General features: G+C 36.8%; 2 protein-coding genes across 7 annotated transcripts in view; one reads left to right on the plus strand and one right to left on the minus strand.

Moving 5' to 3' along the window:
- Positions 1-4,683, minus strand: part of METTL4 (methyltransferase like 4) — an 18,441-nt gene extending 13,758 nt beyond the window's left edge. For 3 of the 5 annotated variants that reach the window (XM_035318539.1, XM_035318535.1, XM_035318540.1), the window contains exons 1-4: positions 4,599-4,683; positions 3,252-3,751; positions 2,442-2,507; positions 598-964 (exon numbers count right to left, since the gene is read on the minus strand). In XM_035318539.1, coding sequence (XP_035174430.1) covers positions 598-964; positions 2,442-2,507; positions 3,252-3,668 — 850 coding nt within the window. In that variant the 5' untranslated portion in view covers positions 3,669-3,751; positions 4,599-4,683. Of the gene's footprint in view, positions 1-597; positions 965-2,441; positions 2,508-3,251; positions 3,752-3,827; positions 4,063-4,598 lie in introns of those variants that run through there. The other 2 variants (XM_035318538.1, XM_035318537.1) reach the window with 2 other exon arrangements.
- Positions 4,621-22,633, plus strand: NDC80 (NDC80 kinetochore complex component). Of its 2 annotated transcripts, none has more exons than XM_035318533.1 (17): positions 4,621-4,735; positions 5,571-5,681; positions 6,335-6,421; positions 7,362-7,485; positions 7,618-7,790; positions 9,624-9,726; positions 10,506-10,595; positions 11,853-11,946; positions 12,854-12,960; positions 13,845-13,989; positions 14,277-14,482; positions 15,487-15,639; positions 15,907-15,996; positions 17,179-17,271; positions 18,541-18,671; positions 19,468-19,570; positions 19,923-22,633. In XM_035318533.1, the coding sequence occupies exons 2-17, from the start codon at positions 5,581-5,583 to the stop codon at positions 20,043-20,045; spliced, it is 1,923 nt and encodes a 640-aa protein (XP_035174424.1). In that variant the 5' UTR covers positions 4,621-4,735; positions 5,571-5,580; the 3' UTR covers positions 20,046-22,633. The 2 variants fall into 2 exon arrangements, with proteins under 2 accessions (XP_035174424.1, XP_035174425.1); XM_035318534.1 differs by lacking the exon at positions 4,621-4,735 and adding an exon at positions 5,038-5,086.
- Positions 22,634-23,952: the final 1,319 nt, after the last annotated feature.

Here is a 23,952-nt window from a genome sequence, read left to right on the forward strand (position 1 = left end):
CATTGCCCCTTGTCCTATCATTATCTGCCTGAGCAAAGAGCTGCTCTCCATCATTTAAGCCCCCTTTAAGCACTGAAAAACAGCAATAAGGTCACCCCACAGCTTTTTCTTCAGGCTGAACATCCCCAGCTCTTTCAGCCTTTCCTCACAGGAGAGGAGCTCATCTCATAGGAGAGATGGAAGTATCCCTTCCAATGGAAGGGGGTTGGAACTAGGTGATCTTCAAGGTCTCTTCCAACCCAAACTATCCTATGATTCATGATAGTTATTCACGAAAATGCATTAAACTGGAACTTCTAGACCCACTACGGTTCAGAATACATTCATCAACTGCTGCATTCTGAGTTTCATGTAAAATGCCATGACTGAGATTTTCAAATGAGCCTCCTGGAGACAAATAAGCTCCCCTTAACACAGGCCCCTCACTCCGCTGAGGATTCCTGTGAAAAAACCCACCCACTTGCTCAAAGTAAGAAACACCACTTTGAAAGCTTGTATATTAAGAAAACTGTTCACTGAATCCTTAGTTATCTCAACAATAACCTGCCTTCTCAGGCAGGGGACAAGTGATACATTCTAATGACTAAAGATACTTACAGTTCAGCAGGGGCTGTAAACGTGAAATATCAGATAAAAGGAAACTGCTTTTTGGTGGCACCAAGTACTTCTGCCCCATTAACACAACTATCTTTGCACAGTTTGAGTTATTCTCTGTAACACACGAAAGCAGGTCCTGCTCTAGAATGGAGGTTTCATCATCTAGCACATGCACAGCTCGATGGTCATTGTCATTTACAGCTGGAAACTGCTTTGCCATTTCACATAATTCAGCCAACCCACAGCCAATGTGTCCAGGAACAACATTCTTTCCGCAACTGAGTTCTGTAGTAGCATGGTGAAGAAAACCACTTTTGAGTCCTTCTTGGACTAAATGCAAAGTGCCTTCCCAAATGAGCTTCCTGATCTGTACGGTCATAAAGAAAAAAAAATAAATCTTTTGAGTATCTGTGTGGTATCATCAGGGAATGAAACAGAAATCAAAACATTTTCAATTCACAAAACGGGAGAAGAATTCTTGCCAAAAACTTAGATCATTGACTGAAAAGCTATGTGTGCATGCTAATGAGGGCATGCTAACTTCTGTTTTTTGATTGTTTGTTTTGGCAAAATGGCAATAGTTGGAAGCCTGAAGAAAGATACCGAGACTGATGAATAAAACATTTTACAGACAGAGGTAGAATACTATTGTTCTAAACAAACACGAACACCTAAGTTAAAGTTCTAATCTAATTTCACACTACTGTCCACAAACATAACTTTAATTGAAATATATACGTGGCTCTAAAACCAGTAGTTTCCAGGTTTTAATTCCCTTTGAAAAGCTTAGATGTCTTATTACCAGCTTAGATGTCTTATTATAGAGACAAAGTATGTCTTCAAACAAAAAGACAATAAGACAAAAATATATTCTCTTGATTCCTTCCCTTATACCTATTGTTCAAGAGCTTTATCTTAACTTGAAGGTTTACTCTCATAAACCCATGTTTGATGTTGAACTTCAAAATCCTCTCATTTAAGGCCATTCTTCACATCCACAGCTTATTCACAGCAATACTTCCAGGACCTCTACACCATAACATAACAAACTGCACATCTACAAAATCTATTTAATGTAAAAAAATATATAGTTATTTAAACATAGTTTAGGAAGAACAGAATTAAACAAAAAGCCCAATATGACTACTACATTCAATAAAGAAAAGCAAACAAGTGTAGGTCCCAGTTTAGATTTACAGCACTACTTAGGAAAGCATAAGTAAACTTAATCTGTGGATAATGTTTGATGTATTCAAGATTTACTATGATGTTTGAGTGCTAGTAGTTTCACCAGTGCATCACTGATGCAAGCCTAAATAGAGGCCTGAATTCCAATTCATTCATGATGCTTTACCATGGTTATGGTAACGCAAAATGCTTGAGAAAATAATTCTTTTCTCATCAGCAGAAACAAGACACCTTGGAGCACTTCCAGTCCGAGAAGCTTCAAATAACTTCAGCAGTGTTCTGACACATTAAAAATGAGTCAATCTTCAGCACAGGTCATGCTGCTTATTTCAAATCAGTCACTCCCTGTTCAACTAACATTCAACTCACTGGTGCATAAAGTTCAGTAATCCATAAACAAAAATATTACGTGAATACAGCTTCCAGCTCTTTGAAATTTCTGAGCTATGGTTTGATGTCTAGTTTGTTTTCACATATATCTACCCAGCAGATATTCTCAGTATGCACTTAATTTATTTAGGGACTGGTGAGACGACTTTCCTATTAATGGAACAAGCTATAAAAGTAGAAGTTATTTGCAACAATGTCTTGCACTCCATACATAGCCCGAAATCAAGTATCACATACTTACAAAATACACTTTTGTTCAAACTCACCTTTGTATGATATTCTAAGGCATCCAGTTCACCTTGGTTGAATACACATTTCCTTTTACGCTTCTGTAGAATGAGCAATGAAAAAAATATATATTACTTCATAATGAAAAAATCAATAATCAAACATACATGAATAACAAAACAACCCTTTTAAAATGGAAGAAGGTTTCTATCTTTTTCCCATCACAATATAAATCCAGTAAGAAAAAATACAACCTCAAAATACCTAGCCTGCTGCAAGCATTCTCATGACAGAAAGGCTTAACAAAGCTGTTACATTATTTGTGGCATCGGGATCTAACAGCATCTAGTGCACGCCACAGTTCACGTTCAGGACTCCTTTGGGCTCACACTAGAAGATATTTGTTCAGCTGCCAAGTGCCGTTTACCAGTAATAGAACATTAACCAGGTCTTCACAGTTACATTTGTTGGTTTAGACCTGTGACACTTTGGGGCTTTTTTGGTCCACAAAGAACAATTGAACAATCTACATATTGAAAGTAAATTTGTACTGTCTTTCCCGCCTTGTTAGTCTGGACAATCATGGCAACTACCACAGTTTAGCTCAAGTCCATGATCACAACAAACATCAGAAGATTTCATGAGCAACTGACAGCTTTTGAGTCACAAGATGCACACAAGGAAGCCAAGAATACCTTTATGAGTGCATTTTCCGTGCATTTTGAAATCTATTGTGGAAAAGCTCTTGCTGTCTTATGTAACTTCAGGAAACAGAAATTTGCAAGACCTGTTAACGTAGGTCAGTTACCTGGGGATGAGTGTAGGTTACTGTATTACGGAGAACATACCTTCCTAACGCCAGCAACAGAATCTTCACCACCACTCTTGGTTTCTTCTCGGTGTTCCTCTGCACTGCTGCTGGCCTTTATTTCTGTGAGACTCACCTCTGGGCCTCCCTGCAACAGCTGCTGCTCAGGAGCTGCAGCTATATGGGGCTTAGTAATATCAAAGAATTCCTCCCGAAACACGTATCTTGTTTTAGCTGTTTTACCTTCTGTTTCTTCTACAGCATCTCCAAGACGAGGACCATCTCTTGAGGAGGTGGCAGCAAATGTAGAAGTAGCATGATATTCAGAAGTGACGGAAGTACGTAGGGTGACACCACCAGGGTATGCAAGGGAGTCACAGATCTCATAGCCACACTGGTTGATGAAAGAGAGGTGATCCAGGAGCCATCCTGCCCTCAGACGATGTACCACAGACATCACTGGTCCCCTCTTCAGGGAGAAAAATCTAGTGCCTGAAACCGTAGCAAGTAATCACACACAATTCCTGGTGAAAATTCCTCCTGTGGAAACATTTTTTATTTATTTTTTAAGAATTCATTTTTCAGAATTATTATTGTTTAATAGAGTAACACCTACCTCGTGGTAGACATTTCCATGTGCCCAAAAGAAAATCTATAGAAACTTCTGATTTCCCTGTTAAAGCCTGTCTGATACTTAGGGCACTCTTTTACAGTAAGTTTGAGTTTTATTACGTAATTGTCTATAAATTCATGTGGTGTAGAATTATTTACTTTAAGATCCTTCTTTTCACAAGTTAGGAAAGAGCATTTTATCGTATCAAGTTAACACTTTATACCACAGCTCTCAGTCATAAAAACCCAAGTATGTTTCACACACTAGGAGAAAACCATCAAATTTTAATGTATGGTTAAAAAATAATATTTGGTTAAAAACACAAGTATGTTTTACATGCTCTTGAAGAAAACCATCACATTTTAATGTATCTCTGGACCCTGCCCAAGTTTTCACAGACAGAAAATGAGTTGCTCGTTTATGAAGTTGACTTTTATGAAGTAAATGGAACTGTAAGAGCCTTACGGCCTTTTGGTAACGTTTGACTTTTCATAGTCTGTACTATTACTTTTTAAAAGTAGTCCCCCCCCCCCCCTTTCTGACTCTTATATAAAACGGAGGGGGAGGCGGGGGCAGTGCTTTGTTTTGTTTTGTTTTGTTTTCAAACAGCTGGCGCCCGGCGGACACACGGCCCTCCTCCCAACCCGAGGCAGGAGAGGGGGGTCACTCGCCCGGCGGCTCTCGCTGGGACCCCTGCATCTCCCCCCCGCCCCTCACCATTGTACGGCACCAGCCGCGGAGCGGGGAAGGGCCGCGCCTCGCCGCCTCACTCACCCTGCGCGCCGCCATCTTGTTGTACGGCGGCAGCGGCGCCGGGCGGAACGGCGGCGAGCTTCGGCCTGCCTTTTCCCGTGTGACGTCACGCGGCGGGCGGATTTGAAACGGGGAAGACGGAGCCGGCGCCGTTAGCGGTAACGGGCGGGCGGCGGCGGCTGGCCCCGGGCCCTGCCCGGGGTGGGGGGCACGGGAACGGGGGTCGCCATTTTCTTCGGCCGGGCCTTGGGCCGGAGCCAGCCGTTGGCCGGGCTCTCTCGGTCTGAGGGGGGGAGGATGAGGCGGCCGCCCCCGGGGGATGAGGCGGCGGGGGGCTGCGCTGTGAGGAGGGCTCCGGCCAAGCGTCTGCCCTGGATTTATGGCTTGTCGCGGTTTATTGCGTGCTCACGATCTCTTCTGGTAGTATCTGAAGTGTAGGGGGTTGGTTAGGGGCTACTTCGTTTGAGCCTCCTCTGTAAATAATGTCCGCCCTCTACAGAGGGCAGAAGGTAACGCTTTTCCCTAACATTTCTCTCTGATTTACTTTCTATACAGTTATTATCTGTATATATTTCAGTGCTAGGAGCAATAGGCACGCTAGTGTGGCTTTCTTTCTAGCTGACTGCACTGAGAAACTTGTCCAGCTGCTCTGCTTTTGGAGCTTGCAGTTAAAAATGACCAGATATAAATAAAGGCAAAATAGCCGGTTTGGACCAAGCACAGGCTTTCATCACTAAAATTATTAATAAAAAAGGCTGTGGCTGCCACTATGTGACTTTTTAATCAGATGTGCATTGCTGCTTTTATTTCTCTAATTGGATTTTAAAAAGAACCTAACGTGTCTAGAAATGGTTTTCCTGTTGTATGTTTGTTGGTCCAACGTACAGTTCCTCTTGCGTATTCTGACCCTTTAAAAAGTCATTGTTGTGTTTTCCAAAACACAAGTATTCTCAGAGCCAGGACTCTCCACCACTGACAGATTGCGATTGACAGCTCGGTCACAATGAGACGCAGCTCGAGTATTGCGGGGAGTAGTAGTCGGCAATCTACGATGGTACTGCGAGTGCAGGACAACAACAAGATGGGTCTTCAAACACCTCAGATGTAAGTGTTGTTGATCATGTTACTAAGAATGTGTACTTGAAGCCTAAGTCTCCAAAGATTTACTGTTGTTTCAGTGTGTGAGTAGACACCGGAAAAGGTGGAAGCAGAGAGGAGAAAGCTCCCTGCAGCCAAAGATATCTGCAGAAGTATTCCAGTTGTGCAAAAAAACTTTCTTAATTCCAAACATATGTCTCCTACTGCTGAGTGGATGAGTTTAAAACTCTATAGTTCTGAAAAATACTTTATTTGGGTGTTTTTTTCTTTGGCTGGTGTTTTGCTTTCTTTGTTTTAAAGATCTATAGACATCAGAGCTGGTGGCATATATGTGCATATGCGGTATGGTCAGCATATAACTTGAGATCTGAAACTTTGATCTACTTGTATGCCTGTGGCACGTTTCATGTTATAATGCTTTTCCTTCCATATTTGTTGGAAGGTAGATGGGTATATGGTGTGCATAAAATGTATACTTACTAAAGCTACTTTTGCAGTAATTTTTATAATGGACAAATAATGCTCTAAAATCAGTTGATCTTTCTAAGGCACTGCTATACTGAGTGTCCTTAGGATTAAATAAATGAAATGAAAGTTTTATGTGAGCAAAAGATGAAATGGTAGCAATAGTCACTTTGATCCTTCTCCTTATCCCTCAGGAAAGACCGAGGAACGTTTGGAAAGCTGAGCATGAGCAAACCTATGTCTGGAACTTCAGAAAGAAAAGTCAGCTTTTTTGGGAAGAGGTATAGACAGCTTTAATTCCTTGTGCTGTAAATTAAAACAATAATAATCCCACAGCATCTTGCAATTTTTCTTCCTTGTCAGATTTTCATTATAGGCAATAATGAATCTGGGGCCAATAGACCTTCCTGTGCTCTGGTTACTAAATAACAATACTGGAGAGGAAGAACGGCTTTGAAAGCTGTTCTGCCTCTTGGGGTTTCAAGGGGAGGAGTATTCACTGCAGAACTTAAGAGCTGCTCAAGACATTAGCCTGTTTAAGGAAGAACAATCCTCAAAGTAGCCCTGGGAAATGTTTTTATTAGCAGATTTTGATTAGTTTTTCCTATAGTAGCGTTCTGACTAGCTTTATTTTGTCTCTTCAGTTCAGGAAAACAGATGATGTCTTTTGCAGAAAGTTTTAAAAAAATGCTAAGTCAAGATTAAATGAGGTACCAATCATGCAGAATAAAGATCATATCAATAGTATTCTTAGTTTCTTCTTCACTCTGAGAGACAAACCTTCCCAAATCCTAGAATCTTTCATCTTAGTTCATGGCTTTCTGTGTTCTAATGTCTACAGGTATCTCCTTTCATTGGATCCCACTGTTGGGATCTTTTTAAATATTAGTTGAATATTTTGGTTCTTATTTTCAACCACCTACATTGTTTGTTTCTTCACCTTTGGTTTATTTTTCTGCTTTGTAAAATCTTTTGTTTGAGAAACTGAAGAAAATACTCATCTAGGGTGTAGTAATCCCTCTGTTGTATGTGGGCAGCATGGCTTCCAGGTTGATGTTGCTTTTGTCATCTTCCAAGTTATAAGAGAAACCTTCAAGTATTCCTTTGCACAACAAATATAAAAGAAACGTTTTAAAAAAAAAAAAAAGATTGTAAGGACTTACCCAAGAACTCTGTTTCTGTTTATTGTCACAAGAAGCGTGAATATCTTTTTGTTCTTAGAACTAGTGGGGCTGGAGGTTCACGCAACAGTCAGTATGGCGTGTTTGGTACAGAAAAGATCAAGGATCCCAGGCCACTTCATGACAAGGCATTCATCCAACAATGTATCAAACAGCTTTGTGAGGTAACTTGTTTAATTACTTTTAAAATTTGTTATTAGGCATAAAAAAAACTAATATATATATTTATTTTTCATGGTTTTGACTTCAGATTTTATTTTTGACTAATATGTTACTTTATATATCTCTTTCTCCAGTTTCTTGTTGACAATGGTTACGCCCATAATGTCTCCATGAAATCCCTACAGTCTCCATCTGTAAAGGACTTCTTAAAAATCTTCACTTTTATCTATGGGTTTCTCTGCCCTTCTTATGAGCTGCCTGACTCGAAATTTGAAGAGGAAATTCCTAGAGTTTTTAAAGAGCTTGGGTAAGATTCTTATTGTTAATCTATTGTGCTAAACAGATATGGTGAAACTAGAAGTTAATCCTGAGGATTCTGAACTAAAGCAGACAAGAATGGATGGGCTTCTTTATTCTGATTCAACTCTGAAACTACAATGTTGTGATTATTTTGCTTCACTTTTTTGTTTAGCGTTAAGTTTACTCACTGGTTCCAAGTTCATACACTTTTGAAGTTGCAAAGCTGTGTAGACTCTTGACAGCTTACATTGTAAATTAAAATGTAATTCATTATTTGTATTGGATTTTGAAAGACCACTTTCTTGAATGAAAACTGCAGGTTTTGTCTTAATTTGGTAGCTTATGACAGACTTTTCTGGCACATTCTGATCAAATCCAAACACTGAAAAGAATTTCAGATTGTTGGCTGCGGTTCATTTAGTTAAGAGTTGTTTTTCCTGTAAGTTCTTTCACTGTGCATTCCAAGCAGGGGACAGAATTAATAAAAAATACTGCTGAGGTTAAAACGTTAAAACGTTATTCAGTAGCTGGGTATTTTATTTTCTAATGTGATTTGATACAGCAAGTGTTTGGTATCATGAATGCACCAACACTTTCCAAGAAAGAAAATCCACTGCCCATAATTAACGGTGAATTTTCAGTCTCAGAAAAGTGAACTGTATTCTGCTTCTGTAGACTTGAGCCCATGATGGTGTCATAGTGCCAGGGTTCCGTAGGTGTATACATGGCTGTCTTGTTGTTTACTTCTCAGTATTTTAATAAAAATTTTGTATTAACCTGTAACATACGAAATTGCTGACCTAGCTGAAAAGGAAGTGTTCTCAAGAGGCCTTGCTCTGCTGCACCAGGAGTGTAGTCCCTGATAAAAAGTTACTTTGAGAACTCACTTTAAGAAGTCTTCTGAGAACTAGAAAATTGATGTAAATTCATTTTTAAAAATTCCCCAAGCTGAGTGGTTCATGAGCACTTATTTGGAACTGTCATTATTTCAGTGGCTTCTTGTCCTATGTTCTTAAAATGACTTGGTGCAGCTGTCAGTTGAAAGATGGAATAACATCTGCACTTCTGTTCACTGATTTGTAGAAGACTTTGAGAGGATGTCTGTAGTCTTTGTATGTCCCATATTTATAGGTAATATTAATACTTTGATATTTAGCTGTTCTGAAATTCTTTTCTGTTATTGCGTGGCCCTAAGCTCATTGTCAAGTGCTCTTCTGTTTTCAAAGTGCATTTGACCCAAGAGATAAGAATCTTGCCTTATAAGAACAGGACTCCTGCATTGCAGTTTCTGTTCTCATGTGCTAGGAACTCTTTCAGGCTTGAACATGCAGTGGACTAAGCATTCACTAGACTATTATTATTCCCTCCATTGTGTTTGTTGTTTTCCCTTTGAGGTCTTTGTCTCATCATGAATCTCATCATGCTCACAGGGCACCCACTTTTCTTCCCTACTACTGCAGTGAGCTTCTCTTCCTCCCATAGTTCTTTCAGAAGGAGAAAGACAACCTGATCTAAGGGCACTTGCTACCAAGACCCAAGGCAACACAGTAAACTAAATAGGAAAGAATTAAGAAGTTAATAGTGCATGTTTTTGTGTATGGAGGCCTTGATTGTTCTTAGCCTCTGCCTAAAAAAAAAAAATCAATTTCAGAATGAGAAACCCATGGTAATGGAATAACATACTGTGATATAAGACCTCTGCTTTTCTCCTCTTGAGGTATAGTATAAAGCACAATCAAGTTTGTTCTTCCTTGTGTGGCTTGATCTAAACATAGAAACATGCTGGTTTTAGTTACTTGTTTTCCACAGCTATTAAAAATGTTGGGTTTTTCCCTTATAGGTACCCTTTTGCTTTGTCAAAGAGCTCCATGTACACAGTGGGAGCTCCACACACATGGCCTCAGATCGTGACAGCTTTGGTTTGGTTAATCGACTGTGTCAAGGTAGCATCTGAGTTCTTAAGCAAAATATTTCCACTTTTCAGGCTGCAATGTTGGTTTCGATACTGATGTCTTAACAGTGTTCTAGAAATCTTTTTTATATGTGTGAAGAAAAAACATAGGTATTCTTACTTGTCATCCAGTCCTTACATTTAGTAACTTAGAAACTGAGTTTCTAATACTATATTTTGATTTAAAATTTTGTGCACCAGATAAATTTGTCTGAGGAAAAATGTCTTATTACATTTTTATATATTTACATCTATGTAAATGTGATAAGCTTATAAGCATAATAAAGCATATTTTGTGCTGAGCTTTATGATAGCTGCAATCTTCTGCTAAATTTGAAGTCTAAGGATGGAATTTTCAATAGCAATTATTCCAGTGTCATGTAATTGTTTGTACAGAGTATGTTTTTTTTGTATGCTTATCTCTTTTAATAGTGGCAATTCACTGTTTCCAGCTGAACCAAGTTTGGAATCTGTGACAGAATTTCAACACCGCTAAATTGCATATACCTGAAAATCCCATCCATTATATGCTGAAAAGATACATTAGCTTACCAAGGCAATTTGGCAGTGTTGATTGTCCAGTTAATGCCTTTTCACTTGTACTTTCAGCTATCAAAACATAGAGTGTATTACTCTGGTATGATTGGCAGCACATTTACACATTGCTTGCTGAAATCCTAAGCTGATGTGGCTTTTAGGAATATAAACCTAATATGACAACTAATGGAGATATTCATAATTGTTCTTTTTATCGAAACATGTGCCTTTCAGCTGTATTCTGCCATGAGGGAAAATTCATCGTCATTTGATGATGGACAGAACTGGGGAGGAGAGACAGATGACGGAATTGTACATAACAAGGTATTATGAAAATGTAAATGATTAGCAGAATTGTTCAACTGAATTTTGCCGTATGTTGTAACACAACAATTGAAGTATGATAGAATAATCTGAACTGAACTATATTTGTATATTCTATTCTGTTTTATATTCAGAGTTCTCTAGGAAGTGTAATACCATTATATGAAAAGCCTGTTCAACTTGCTTCCTGAGCAGGCATCCTGGCTAGTCAAGACTGGGTGTCAAACTGAAATGTATTGTTCTCTGAGTTGCTATGAATCTGTTTTCCTTGTGGAGAAATGGAGTCATTATGCTGTTTGTTATCTGAGTTGGGTCTCAGGTATATCTCTCTTTAGCACTTGAGTCTTCTGTGGTTAACAGCAGTACAGTGTAAAGATAGTGACTTAATTGTAAATGTGGCTCCTGTTGATATCTATTCAGATTACCTTTTAAAAACTTGTGGTAATGTTTAGCTACAAAATAGGGTGGCAATGTAACTCAGGCACTTAAAAATCCAGCAGCTTGCTTACTTTCTGTATTTATCACATTTTGCTGGTACTATTCAATTTTAACTCTGTGTCAACTCACAGCTGAAGTTTTGGAAGGGGATGTTATGATGTGCCAGAAGAGTTAATTAAGAAAATTGAAAGGCGGGTGGGTGGGGGAATCAGAATTTGGGATTTTGGATCAAGGTTACAAACCTGACAGATGACAAGTAAAAATGCTTTTAAACTTAATGTGTTTATGCACTCATACATATGCACATAAAACAAACATTAAAACCAAACTTACAGTCTTGGTATAGCCGCTTCTGAAAAAGGTCTCCTGCAACTTATTGTTGGGTAACCTTCTTCTAATTCTAGGAGTAATTCTCTAACACCTGCACATCTAAAGCATAATGCTCTTATTTACGTATGAGATATATTAAACAGAACTACAGTGTATATTATCTAGCTTCAGAGAATTATATACGCCAAGATAATGAATTACTTATTATTGTGCATACTACTCTTGTTAAGTATCCCAGAGAAATGTGTGAAGTGTTTCAAGAACTTGGCTAAAAATGTAAATTCCAAATAGCTTCTGCCTAGATGTAATCTTTTGACATTTCATGTTTAAAGGGGGGAAAAAAAAGTATTCTTCTACAGAAAGTGCAGTCAACCAGTGGAAGATATTTTTATCATCGGCTGTTTAATTCCATTAGTCAAATAGATTTAGACTAGCCAGCTATTTTACAACCCTTCGAATCTTCATGAAAACATTTTAAATTGTTCTCAGCTTTTCATGGACTACGTTGTGAAGTGTTATGAACATTTCATGAAAGGGGGAGATACTTTTGAAGAATTGGATGTAGAAGTGCAGTCAAAATTAAGTAAGTTTTCATGTTTTAATAAAGTATTTGATTTTGTTATTAGTTTTTCTCCTAACATGAGTTTTACTTAGTTTACAAGTAAAAATGGTCTGATATAAGGGAATGTGGAATTCCCAAGTACCTCTGTTGCACTGACTTAATTTTCTTCTTTTCATGCATTGTTACCAGTAAAGATACGCAGGATGTGTTCTGCTGTCAGAGGTACATGCGTAACCCTATTGTTTTCAATGGCTTTGTAATAGAGAAGCCATATGCTGTTCCTCAGATGCAAATTCCATCTGTGCAAATATTCTGGTTTCTATCTGACAAAGTTTTTATTTAAATAAAAAAAAAAAACATAGGCTGCACATCTGATGAGAAAGAAAGTTCAGCTTCTTCTAAAAGCTCTGAAAACAAGAGGAGTTCTAATCTCTGTTGCAAGGATTGCCGTATATGATTCATGTGTGAACGTCACCAGATATTAGTAGGAAAAATTAATCATGTCATTTTTTGGCAAAGACAGAGGGAAATAAAGGAAGTCTCAAGATGAAAGAAAGAACGTGGATGAGAAAGGAGTATGCAAATAAGATTAACTTGTAAACCTTATTTCAGAGGACACTTGTCTAACTACCACTGTCCTATCATGTGGGCTTTAAGGGAGTTTTATGGGAGTTTGGAAACTGATGTCACAGAATTGATTTGTGTCATGTAAGAGCTAAAACCAATTTGGTTTGTTCTGTTGCCTGTTTGTAGTAAAATCTTTTTTTTATATAGTTTTTCCTAGTTCTCTCTTTAAAATAATTGTTCAGATAACAGGTATTCACTGTGCTAAGGCTAAGACAATTACCCAGTTATTCTGAATAGGTGGTGATATTCAATGAGACTAATTATAACCCCGCTTTCTCCTCCCCACTCTCCTCCCCCGCAGAGGATTTATTTAATATAGATGAATTCCAGATAGAAGGTTTAGCAGCAGAAAACAAAAGACTTCATGAAGAAATTGCAAGACTAGAAAAAGAAAGGGAAAGCGAGCCGGTTAGTAAACTGTCTGTCCTTGTGTATGTGGGCGATTTGAATTTTCAATTACTGAACCTTTTGTCACTATTCTATAGGACGAGTCTGGTTGTACATTACAAAAATGGAAAATTATTTTCAATGCTTTATAAGATTCCAATTAGACCTGGTTATTACAAATTCTATACTATTGTAGTAGACCACATTTACTATGGTGTCACTACTTGTTTGATATTGTGCAGATATTTTTGAGGTAATGAGATCTTGCATTGGCTGGAATAATAATAAAATACTTGAACCACTGTTTATACTTGAACAGTATCTTTGTCAAAAATGTTAGTATGAGAACTTTAGTGGATGAAAGCACATGGTGCTCTAGTGGTAGCAATCAAAAATATATTTTAGGGGAAATACTTTTTTAGAAAAAGCGGCTTCTTGTAGTAATGTCGTAAGACTAAAAATGGTTTACTAGCTGTGCAGCTGGCAAACTGACTCCTGTCTGCTGTGCAAAATTTACATGTTGTATTCACACTTTCCTTGCCCTTTTGTTTCATCTGCCTTTTGTGTATTACAATACTTAAGTTGTGAATTTCATGCAGTAAGAACTTTCTTTATGCAACATTCTTAGTGGCTAATGCAATTTTTAGTGCCTAATGCAAATCAAAGCTTTAAATGCTGAAATAAAAGATTTAAGGTACAAGCCATCTTTTCAGCCTCTCTTGCTCTTATTCTATAGACTGTAACTTGAGTCAGCTGTCACAGATTTTAAAAAAAAAAAAAAGGTTCTTCAAATTTATATTTATACTATTGAAACTGACTAATTGTTCTACCATCTTGGCTGGAAAGTAAGATGATTATTTTAGGTTAATATTACACTGTTTGTTCTTTCCATCTGTTTTTACTAGGATCGTTTAGTATCACTACGAAAGCTGAGATCCTCTTTTCAAGCAGATGTTCAGAAATACCAGGCTTATCTGGCTAATCTGGAATCTCATACAAACATCCTTGATCAGAAAATGAAAGGTGTTAATGAGGAAGTTGAGGCAGCAGGTAAGTTGGCTTTGGTCCTAATTGATTAGTGAAGCTACAAATAAGTTTAAAGAACACTTTGTAATTCTCAGCTTCAGGAAAGAGTGATACTTATTTTGTGTATGCCAATGCTACAAATAAATGTTACAAAATTAATTGTTAATTAAAGAGACTTTGGCTTATAGCTGTTTGCAAGCTAGAGAAATGAAATACAAGTAGTATTTACTCATAAAAATACAGAGAGATAAGGTTTAAATATATAGTCTGATATTTTTACATTAATGTAATCAAATGGTTTATGAACTTAGAAATGGAAGTAGAAGCAATGAAGCAAGAGAATGCCCGGCTCCAGCACATCTTTGATAACCAAAAGTACTCAGTTGCGGATATCGAGAGAATAAATCATGAGAGGAATGAGTTACAGCAAACCATTAACAAGCTGACTAAGGAACTGGAAGCAGAAGAACATCAACTGTGGAATGAAGAGCTAAAATATGCTAGAAATAAAGAGGCGGTATGTGAAAACCCTGCCATAATGGGAGATGGCTATCAGTATTCATGATGTGAGCTTAAACCTGGGACTTGAGCTATTGCTAACTTTGCTAAATGATTTTAGAACAGCATAGCTGTGTATTAACTGAAGAGCTTGGGTAACATTAGCCTGAAATAGATTCTGTTAAGACTTCACAACAAGGTAATGCAAAACTAGTGCTTTGAATCAGTATCTGTGTGAGTTCAGGAACGGACTGACACTTTATGTGGAAATTCTAATAGAAGTACTTTAAGGGCTGGATTTATTCCCTTTTAACCAGAATGGAAACAGGTGGCCCTGTAAGTGGCGAGATTTAGAAACGGCTGCTTTGCTACATAGAAAAATAAAATAAAACCCACATTTGTTTCAAATATCTTCTGCATTTGGCAGGGTTGTGCTTTCTCAAGCACTTGGTATTAAATTCCTCATATTGTACGACTGTGAAGCACATAAAACAGGAAAAAATACTTGTATTACTTGACATTTGATATAAATGTCAGAAAATCAGAAATTTGAGCATTTAACAAGCTATGTCTGTAAATATGCTGAAGTTAAAGTATGTTGTTAGGATGTGTGGCTATGTAACATCCTGGCAAAACCAATGAGAGAAGGCACATTGGCATGACGACTGATTGTTTTAGCAATTTGTATTATTTCTAAGAATGTTTCTCATTTCCTATCAACTAATCCTCAAAAAGTTGAAGCAGGAAAAATACAGAAGATTAGGGAAAACTGTAGATGAAACCATACACACTGAGAAATCTTATAGAATAAGCTCAGAAAGAATCCTAAAACAGCTCTTACTCCAAAGAGTGCAAGTTGCTGGACTGCTAATACATACAGCTCTTTTGTACTGTGGCATGACTTGGAATTCTATTTGTGCAGAGCATCTCAGAAACCTATTTAAAATACTATAGAAATACTTTTTGCAAAGCTTCTTACTTGTCTTTCTTCTATGATTTTTGCCCTTTTCACTTCTGAAACAGATCGAAACACAGCTGGCAGAGTATCATAAACTGGCTCGAAAGCTGAAATTAATTCCAATAAGTGCTGAGAATTCCAAAGGCCATGACTTCGAGATTCACTTTAATCCTGAGGCAGGACCAAATTGCCTAGTCAAATACAGAACTCAGATTAAGGTAAGTAGCAGCAACACTGAATGCCTTTGTTACCACTTGCAAAGAAATGCTAGTGTTTATTTGGACATGTGGGGAAAGTCTCTCTTAAACTCCCCATGAAATTTCAGTGAAAAGCTTCTGGGATGAATTGTCATAGCTACGTAGGACATATAGAAGAAAGTTTAGCATTGGAGGCTACAGCACCCTAAGTTAAAAACTGGGGAAAGATAAAACTTAGTTGAAGGTAACAAATTGCATCAGCTAGATTTTCTTGTATGCGTATTACAGGCTCCCCTTATGGAGATCATAAACCAGACTGAAGAAGAAATTAGAAAAGCTACTCAACGGAAAATGAGTTTGGAGGATACTTTGGAACAGGTATATTTTGGTTAATGAAAATTAGTACTAATATACCACAATGTTGTCTGTTAGTCCCCTTTGACCTCTTGCATGGGTGAACTTGTGTGTTTTTTTGGAAGCTGTGAGAAGACTGCTTTGATTATATTAATTATTTTTTGTTATTAAAAACTTTTGTGAGAATTAGGATCTCCCTACGTTGGCTGAAATAGTATGTATCCTACACTGAAGGTAATGCAGCTACACATTTGATCATAAAAAATTTGAAAGAGTTGTTTTTAGTAAGTTGTCAATTCCATTCTGTTGTGTGGCTTATCACTGGCATGTTGTAAGTAGGAAGATTTTTAGCAATACTGGATTCAGGATGGTTTGAAAGGAGGAGAATTTCTGGTCATATAGCATGCTGCTGTATGCACTGCCACATGAAGAAATTAAAGCACCAATTGTTTAGAAACAGCAAAAGAACCAAACAAAATCCCCTGCTACTAGCACAAAAATGAGATCATTAAATATTTGCTAAACTTTGTATAGGCACTTCCAAAAACCTTTGCTTATATTCAAGATGATGGGTTACTCTTTCAGAACATATAAAGCCCACAGTTTTTGTTTTTTTTTTTTTTTTCCCCTGGGAGTCAGTATGGCTTTCTTGAAATGAACCTTAAGGCTGAAGAATTGAAAGTATGTTAGTATTTTTCTAAACCATAAATAATTGACATTTAAAACTTGCAGCTATATATTCAAAACCTACTATTCTAGAAGAACCTTCATTTCTAGCCCAACATATTTTCACATTTAATGCAAATAAACTTTTATTAGCATTGTATGCACCAAAGATAGTATGTTTGTTTTTTCATCCCCCTCTCCCTGTGAAATTAGGATTCTGTGGCAAAAGATGTGATTGTCTAGATACCAAATGTCACTTACAATTCTTTGTGTTAACACTTGGGGGGTGGGTTGACCCTTGGCAGTAGCCAAGTTGTGCAAGTGTTGCTGAGCAGTATCAAAAACATCGGTGTGTTACCAGTACCACTTTAGCCATTTATCCAAAACAAAACACCATACAGCCTGCTATCAAGAAAGTTAATTCCATTTTGGCCAGACCTATTTTAACAGTGTTTCAGGGCTAATGTGTCTGCGATGGCATGGAGACATAGGTAGGAATTCATTTTACGTTATATTTTCTTAGTCACATTTTCATTGTAGGTGAATGCAATGGTAGTGGAGAAGAAAAGTAGTGTGAAAACACTGAAAGAAGAAGCAGAAAAGCTGGATGATCTTTACCATCAGAAGCTAAAGGTAAAACTTTTCTGTATATTGATAACAATTTATCATTAATGATATCCTTATCCTTAATTCTTGTATTTATATGTAAGATTATGTTTTGCTTTTCTGTTTGTTTTGAACCTCTGACTGCAACTCTTGTTCTCTTAATCTTTTCAGAGCTATTTCAGTATTATCTTGAGTCAGCTTCCACTTTCTCCTAAGAAGCTGGTGTCATACTTTGGCAGAGCCCAAGTAAATCATAAGCTACTACAACCAGTAATAAAAGCAGCCGTGTCCATCCCCTGATTTCAGGATGTCTCAAAATGTGCTTTAAACACATTTTAGAGTTAATAAGATCTGACTTGTTTATGCTTTGTATATAATACTTATATTTTGTAGTAAACCTGTTACCACATTAAACATTGAGGAAAGCATACATTTAATGTGCTTTTAGCCAAATATTTTGTGATATAAAAATGTGGTCTTTGCATTTATTCCCCCAGGAAGTTCTTCCCCCCAGCAGTTACACTGTTTAGGTGGATGTAAGCAATTGGTTTAGTTTATAGCTTTCAAAAATTCCTGAAATTTAGCTTTTGATCTATGTCGCTACATACACATTTCTCTTAAGACAGACTCAAAATACTCAATCTGGATGGTTATAATAGAATTTAGTTGTGTAACTTCTCTTTAACTTTTAAAATACTATCATTAAGACTTCAGTATTAGTGTTTTTGAAATATTATGTTTCAGTAATTCACTAAAATATTTTAATGATGAAGGAATTGGGTTTAGTTTTGTGCATGTAATTGTGCTAATATATGGTCAATAGTGTCATTCTTGTTGGATAGATAATTACTTACATTTCCTACATACATTTCAGAGGCAAAAGGGAAAAGTCTCTTTTAGTCAAAACCTAAAAACAGTTGTCTGTATGTTCTATTTCTAAGCTATTTAGAAAGGAAATACATATCATATCTTTTGAAATGATTTTGAAGGGAAGACGGCAGTAATGCAGAACCTTAATTTTTTTAGAAAAATAAGGGGAAGATTAGGTTGGCTTCGAATGGAAGAAGATACAGAAAATACCTCAAATGTTAGGGTTGAGTGGGGAGTGAGAGGGAGTTGTTCTTTGGTTGTGTTTTTTGGTTTATGATTGATTTTGCTTGGTTTTTGATTTCTGAGTGTGGCGTTCCTTATGTTGTGAATTCCTAATTCAAGTAGCAGGATTAATAATATACAGTGGAAAAAAATCCTAATTTCTTCTAAAATGTGATTATTTTTTTTTTGTCTTAACATTTACAGGAGGCAGAAGAAGAAGAGAGAAAATGTGCAAATGAGCTGGAATTGTTAGAGAAGCATAAACAGCTACTTGAAAGTGGTGTCAATGAAGGTCTAAGTGAAGCCACAAATGAACTGCATGATATTCAACGACAGTAAGGCCCATGACTCCTAGTTGTTTGTGTGGATTATGTGTGGGAGTGGATAAAGACATTCTCTGAAGTCCTAACGTAAAATTCTTTGAGTGGATATCCATCTTGGTATATTAGTTTCACAAATTCACAGTTGAAATACATTTCTTCTCAATGCTTATTTTTGCAAGCACATTTGTCTGCTGTACCAGCACTCCTGTTTTCCATGCACTTTTTCCACATGACAGAGCCAGGCTCTTTCTGATGGTGCCCAGTGACAGGACAAGAGGCAACAGGCACAAACTGAAACACAGGAGGCTCCCTCTGAACATCAGGAAGCACTTCTGTGCTGTGTGTGTGGCAGGGCACTGGCACAGGTTGCCCAGAGAGGATGTGGAGTTTTCTTGGACATTTTGAAATGAAAACTGGATGTGGTCCTGGACAACCTGCTCTGTGTGGTCCTGCTTGAGCAGGGGGGTTGGACAAGATGATTTCTACAGGTCCCTTCCAACCTCATATGGCTGTAGTAAGGATATTAGTTTGTTTACCAATTTATGTGACAACCACATTTTACAGTCTGAAGTCTGGAAAGACTATTCTGGCTCTGTGATGCTTTAAGGTACTCTTCTTACTGGTTAGCACAATATGGTCCTTTTTCTCCTAGGCTGCATGTTAATAAATCTAACCTGGCTTAAGTTAATACTAATAGGAAAAGTTATGACTACATATGGTGATATATCTGCCTTGGTAAAAGAATTATTGTAGATGTCAGGAACTTCAGAATTACTGACATGATTTTCTGAATGTCTTTACTTTTTAGATATCAAATTGTTATGCAAACAACAACAGAAGAGAGCAGGAAAGCAGGAGATAACTTGAATCGTCTTTTAGAAGTGATTGCTACTCACGTAGTATCTATAGAGGTAAGCTGCAGTTCAGTGTTCAGAATTAAATCTTTCTAGAGATATCAGCAACTGCAATTGAACGTGTACATTAGAGCCTGCTCTGTCCATTAAAGTATCAGTTAGTTATGATGCACTGAGTCTATGGTTTTTAGTAAATTTATTGACAAAATATTAGGTATAAGTAATCAGAATTGATCATTATATTTCACTAGTATCATCTTGTCAGGTTTAATCTGCAGCTGCTCCATGTCTTTGTGTTAGCGTTTAACTGAAGTGACTTAACCCAAGTAATGACTGCTTAGAACACTTTAGCAGAACCAGCACGATAGAGACCACAGTAGATCTAATAAACTTTCTGTAACTTTTCTAGAAATATCTTGATGAACAGAATGCAAAAATTGACAGAGACTATGAAGAATTCATGTCTGAAGATCTACTGTCAGTCTTGACTGGAATTCTAGACAGTTATAAGAAGAAGGCTGAAAGCGTGTAATTACCAAAAAGGTGAAGATGAAAATTTTGTGCTTCTGAAGCTGTTGTGGTGTCTCCTAAATGCAGGAAGCAACCACCCTTTTAGCAACTAAATTGGTTTCAAGTTTAAGGAAATGTTCATAAACCTCCTCTGCTTTATTAATACAAATATAGTGAAGGATTAAAATATATATATTTGCAATTAAAAAAGGTTTGCTTACACTTCCTCCTTATGATGTATTTATACAAAATTACAAATGTCTATAACAGAACAACTATGGAACAACTTAATTTCATTTTTTTCCTGTATAAATAAATTGTATGTGCTCTTCTTGTAACATTCAGCAAGGTGAGTACTGTCAGCCTGTTAAAAATAACCAGCTGCGGTGAACTTAAAGATGGGACTGCAAGTGACAGCACAAATGCAGGGGATACTGATAAAAATAAAATAACTAGTGGCTTTTCTACACTTGGAAGATTGCTAGCTGAGAAAAGAGTTGTGCTTTCCTATTTGAAGTATAGTTCATGCATTTGCTAATCTAAGTATGTATCCAGTGTGCACATAGGACGGTGCATGTCCTTCCTCAAGCCTTCAGTTTATCATCAAGAACAAATGTAAATGTCTTCCAGTCTCCTGCCTGTTGGTATCTATGAAATGCCAAGAGACACCTCTTAGATGTGTAAGACTTCTATTTTTCTATTCACAAAAGCCTCGCTGGAAAGATCAGTAGTGGTTATACAGTAGTCATGTAAGTCATCTGGAGAATGAAAGAGTTTGAAAACAAAGTTCTGTCTCTGAATGCTTGTAGCAACAGATGAAAACTTACTGTACTTCTAAAGTATGTGTACTAGAGAGAGCTCTAAGTAGGTCAACATGAATTCTGGCAATCTAGCTAATCAGTTGAAGTTGTAACTAGACTTGTATACATGAAAATGATCTAAAACAAGTCTGCATTCTCTTGCTAGACCAGTAGGGCAGACCATACTTGATTTTTTTTTCTTCCTCAAGAATGTAGCGGTAAAGTTAGTGTGTGGGGAGTTCCAGTCCAAATACATTGAAGAAAATGTATCCCCATCTCTTGAGCATGTACTTTATTGTTCAATGCCTTGTAGAAAGCAGAAGTAGTATTTGCTTGTCTACTATGTTATATACCTTTGTGTTCTCTTAAAAAAAGTATTCAATGGTTTAATTTATGATGGTATTTCCTATTGTATTGAAATATTTGAGGTTTTTGAATAGAGTTCAGTGATAAATCACTGATTCAAATCTACAACAAAAACTCTGCAATCTATTCAGAAGTTTCTGGTGGCTCATAACTAAAAAAGTTGCTCCTTAATTCTCTAATTAGACAAAGTACTTACGTGAAACACAGATCCTTCAGATACCAATCAAAACTTAAGTTAGACCCTCTAAACACAGACTGAAAGTTAAAAGCTGAATTGTGTTTAACTCTAGGCTATTTTTTGCATGATATTCAGTCGTCCTCATTAATATAGTATGTGAATTTTCTAGCTCTGGTCTTAGTATTTTGTTTTAGATACTTTAATTATGGCAGTATTTAAATTTCAAGCTCTGATCTTTTGTTATATTCTGGAAGTTTAATTAAACAGCTATAAAGGTTTTCTGACGAGCAGGTAACACTTCTGCTTTCTTCTGTTTTCCTCTTTTGTCTTACCTTTACAAACTCTTGCTTTTTTCCTCAAATCTCAGTTCTTTCCTCTTAGAAGCTAGTTTCTGTGAGCTTTCTAATATATTTATCTAAAACAATATTCTCCTAATTAAGCAAAACTGTTAGAAATACAGAACAATCATGTTCCTTTAAAATGCATTTATTTAGGGACTACACTCTTTCCTGGCTTCCTGATTTTTCTCTGCTTCTGTAACTGACTGTTCCTGTTTGTTAGTATCTGCAGCCTCTTTGCCATGGGGAGTAGTCAGCTGACTGAGTAAATGTAATTTCAAAGGCCAATTTGTAACCCAATGGTAATGGGTTAAGGAATCAAGGTCAGAATGACCTTCCTTCATGTACTTGCAAAGCTAATATTCTGAAGTTAAATTAGTCCAAGTAATAAAGTCCACACAGGTAATGTTGGCAACATGTTTTCATTATTGGGCTGTACTGTTGGTCTGCATGTCAAACAGAATTGACTTTAGAATTAGCTCAGGATTTGACCTAGGTTCTGTAAAATACTATTTTGATTTTTGTGTCACGATACAATATAGTAGGCATCAGCCAATGTTAGTCTAATATATCTTTACACTTTAAAATACAGGGAACTCTTCAATGCTTCTTGAATGTAAGGCCCCTGTTTGAAGTCAGTTACTTCAGTTACTTTTTAATTTGTATTCTGGGATGTGGCTTTCAGATTTATGCAACAGACACTAGAACATAATTACTGCTCTTTAGGTTTTTTTAAACCAGAATGTGAAGTCTTAATCAAAGTATTACACTGGCACCTGCATATTGCAATCTTATTAGTAGTTTGTAATTTTTTTGGCTTTTGTATGGATACAGTTCCCTCATTTACTGCTAATGTATCTTTTGTACAGCTTACTTAATATGCCCTAAGTTTCTGTATTTTTAAACTCAATAAAATTTCTTAAACATGTTCCTTTGAAGGATGAATTCTTGCTGGAGGGATAGAAACATGACATAAGGACAATGAATAAGTTTTGTATAAATTGTAAAGCAAAGGAATATAAACTATTTTGTTTCAACCTTTTTAAAATAGGCAATATAAATCTTGAAGGAACAAGTACAAGTTACTTTGACAACTTATGAACCTAGGACTCCCTTTGGTGTTCTTCCCAACCAGCTTTTTGGTACCTCAAGCATTTCCATTACCATTTGATGGGACCATTTCCCTTACAGGACCACTCTTGTGTGTGCGTGTGTGTTTTGTTGGTTTTGTTTTTTTAAAAAAAACATTGTTATTGAAAAATAAAGAATTGATACTGTAGAAGTGTGGTAGAACTTTGTGTATATCTTCGCTTTCTTCCCTCAGCTTTTACAAGTTTGTAATTGAGATACATCACTGTCAAGGACAGGGTAGTTGCTTAAAATGCTTATTGAGTGCATTCTATGTGCCTTGTGAGGCTTTTTATTTTTTATTTTTATTCTTAAATAAAATTGGGAAAAAAAACTTTGCTTTATTGTTCGGCTTGCATGTATGAGACTTCTCAAGTCCTTCTCACATGTGCAGTGCTGTGTCCATGCAAATCTTTTTTCCAAGCTGCATAATAGTATATTCTGTATTGGATCCCTAATATTTGTAATATTCCGTGTACTTCAGTCTTTAATGGGACTTCTCATCCCAGTTCCACTTTGTGCAATATAATTTAAAGTTAAGTATTTTTATTTTGTTCTCTATTTCTGATAAGAGCATAAAAGCAGAAAAGGCCAACAGCTGAAAGCATTCCTTTGATTACAAGATAAATGCCCTGCAGTAACCCTGCAGCAATGTTGTAAAAGAAAAAGAAAATTCAGAGTCTATATCAAGTGACTCTATGCAGAGAAACAGAGATCCTTGTGGGTAGCAGTACCAACTACTTAAGTTTACTCCAGGTTGTTTCATATGTAAATATTTTCAGCACTACAGAAGACTCAGACTAAACTTAGTAGCTTTCTACTCTGCTCTGGGGTACACTCTTGTAACACTGGAAACTTCACTGTCTCCTTTTGAGCCACTCATTGCTTGTTTGACAATGGTATGGAACAGAGACACATTCTGTTTTCTCAATACTTGCTCCAAATTTTTGGCTGTGGAAGGGTGGCTTCACTATGAAGGCATGTATTGCTGAGAGATTTTTTCATGAAAAGGTCTCTGGTGCATACAACTGTTACATCTTTATTGGAGGTTTACATTTTATGTGCTTCTTGAAAGTTTTTGATAACATTCATTCCTTTTTAAGCTAAGCAACAGGAATG

This window comes from Oxyura jamaicensis, chromosome 2 (genome assembly GCF_011077185.1).
Source record: "Oxyura jamaicensis isolate SHBP4307 breed ruddy duck chromosome 2, BPBGC_Ojam_1.0, whole genome shotgun sequence".
NCBI lineage: Eukaryota > Metazoa > Chordata > Aves > Anseriformes > Anatidae > Oxyura > Oxyura jamaicensis.

Bases quoted from the DNA above. Each gene is read 5' to 3' on its own strand.
- NDC80 (XM_035318533.1), top strand. From the start codon at position 5,581: ATGAGACGCAGCTCGAGTATTGCGGGGAGTAGTAGTCGGCAATCTACG. The intron at 7,791-9,623 runs GTAAGATTCTTA...TTTCCCTTATAG, and splicing joins AGAGTTTTTAAAGAGCTTGG to GTACCCTTTTGCTTTGTCAA. The intron at 13,990-14,276 runs GTAAGTTGGCTT...TTATGAACTTAG, and splicing joins TGAGGAAGTTGAGGCAGCAG to AAATGGAAGTAGAAGCAATG.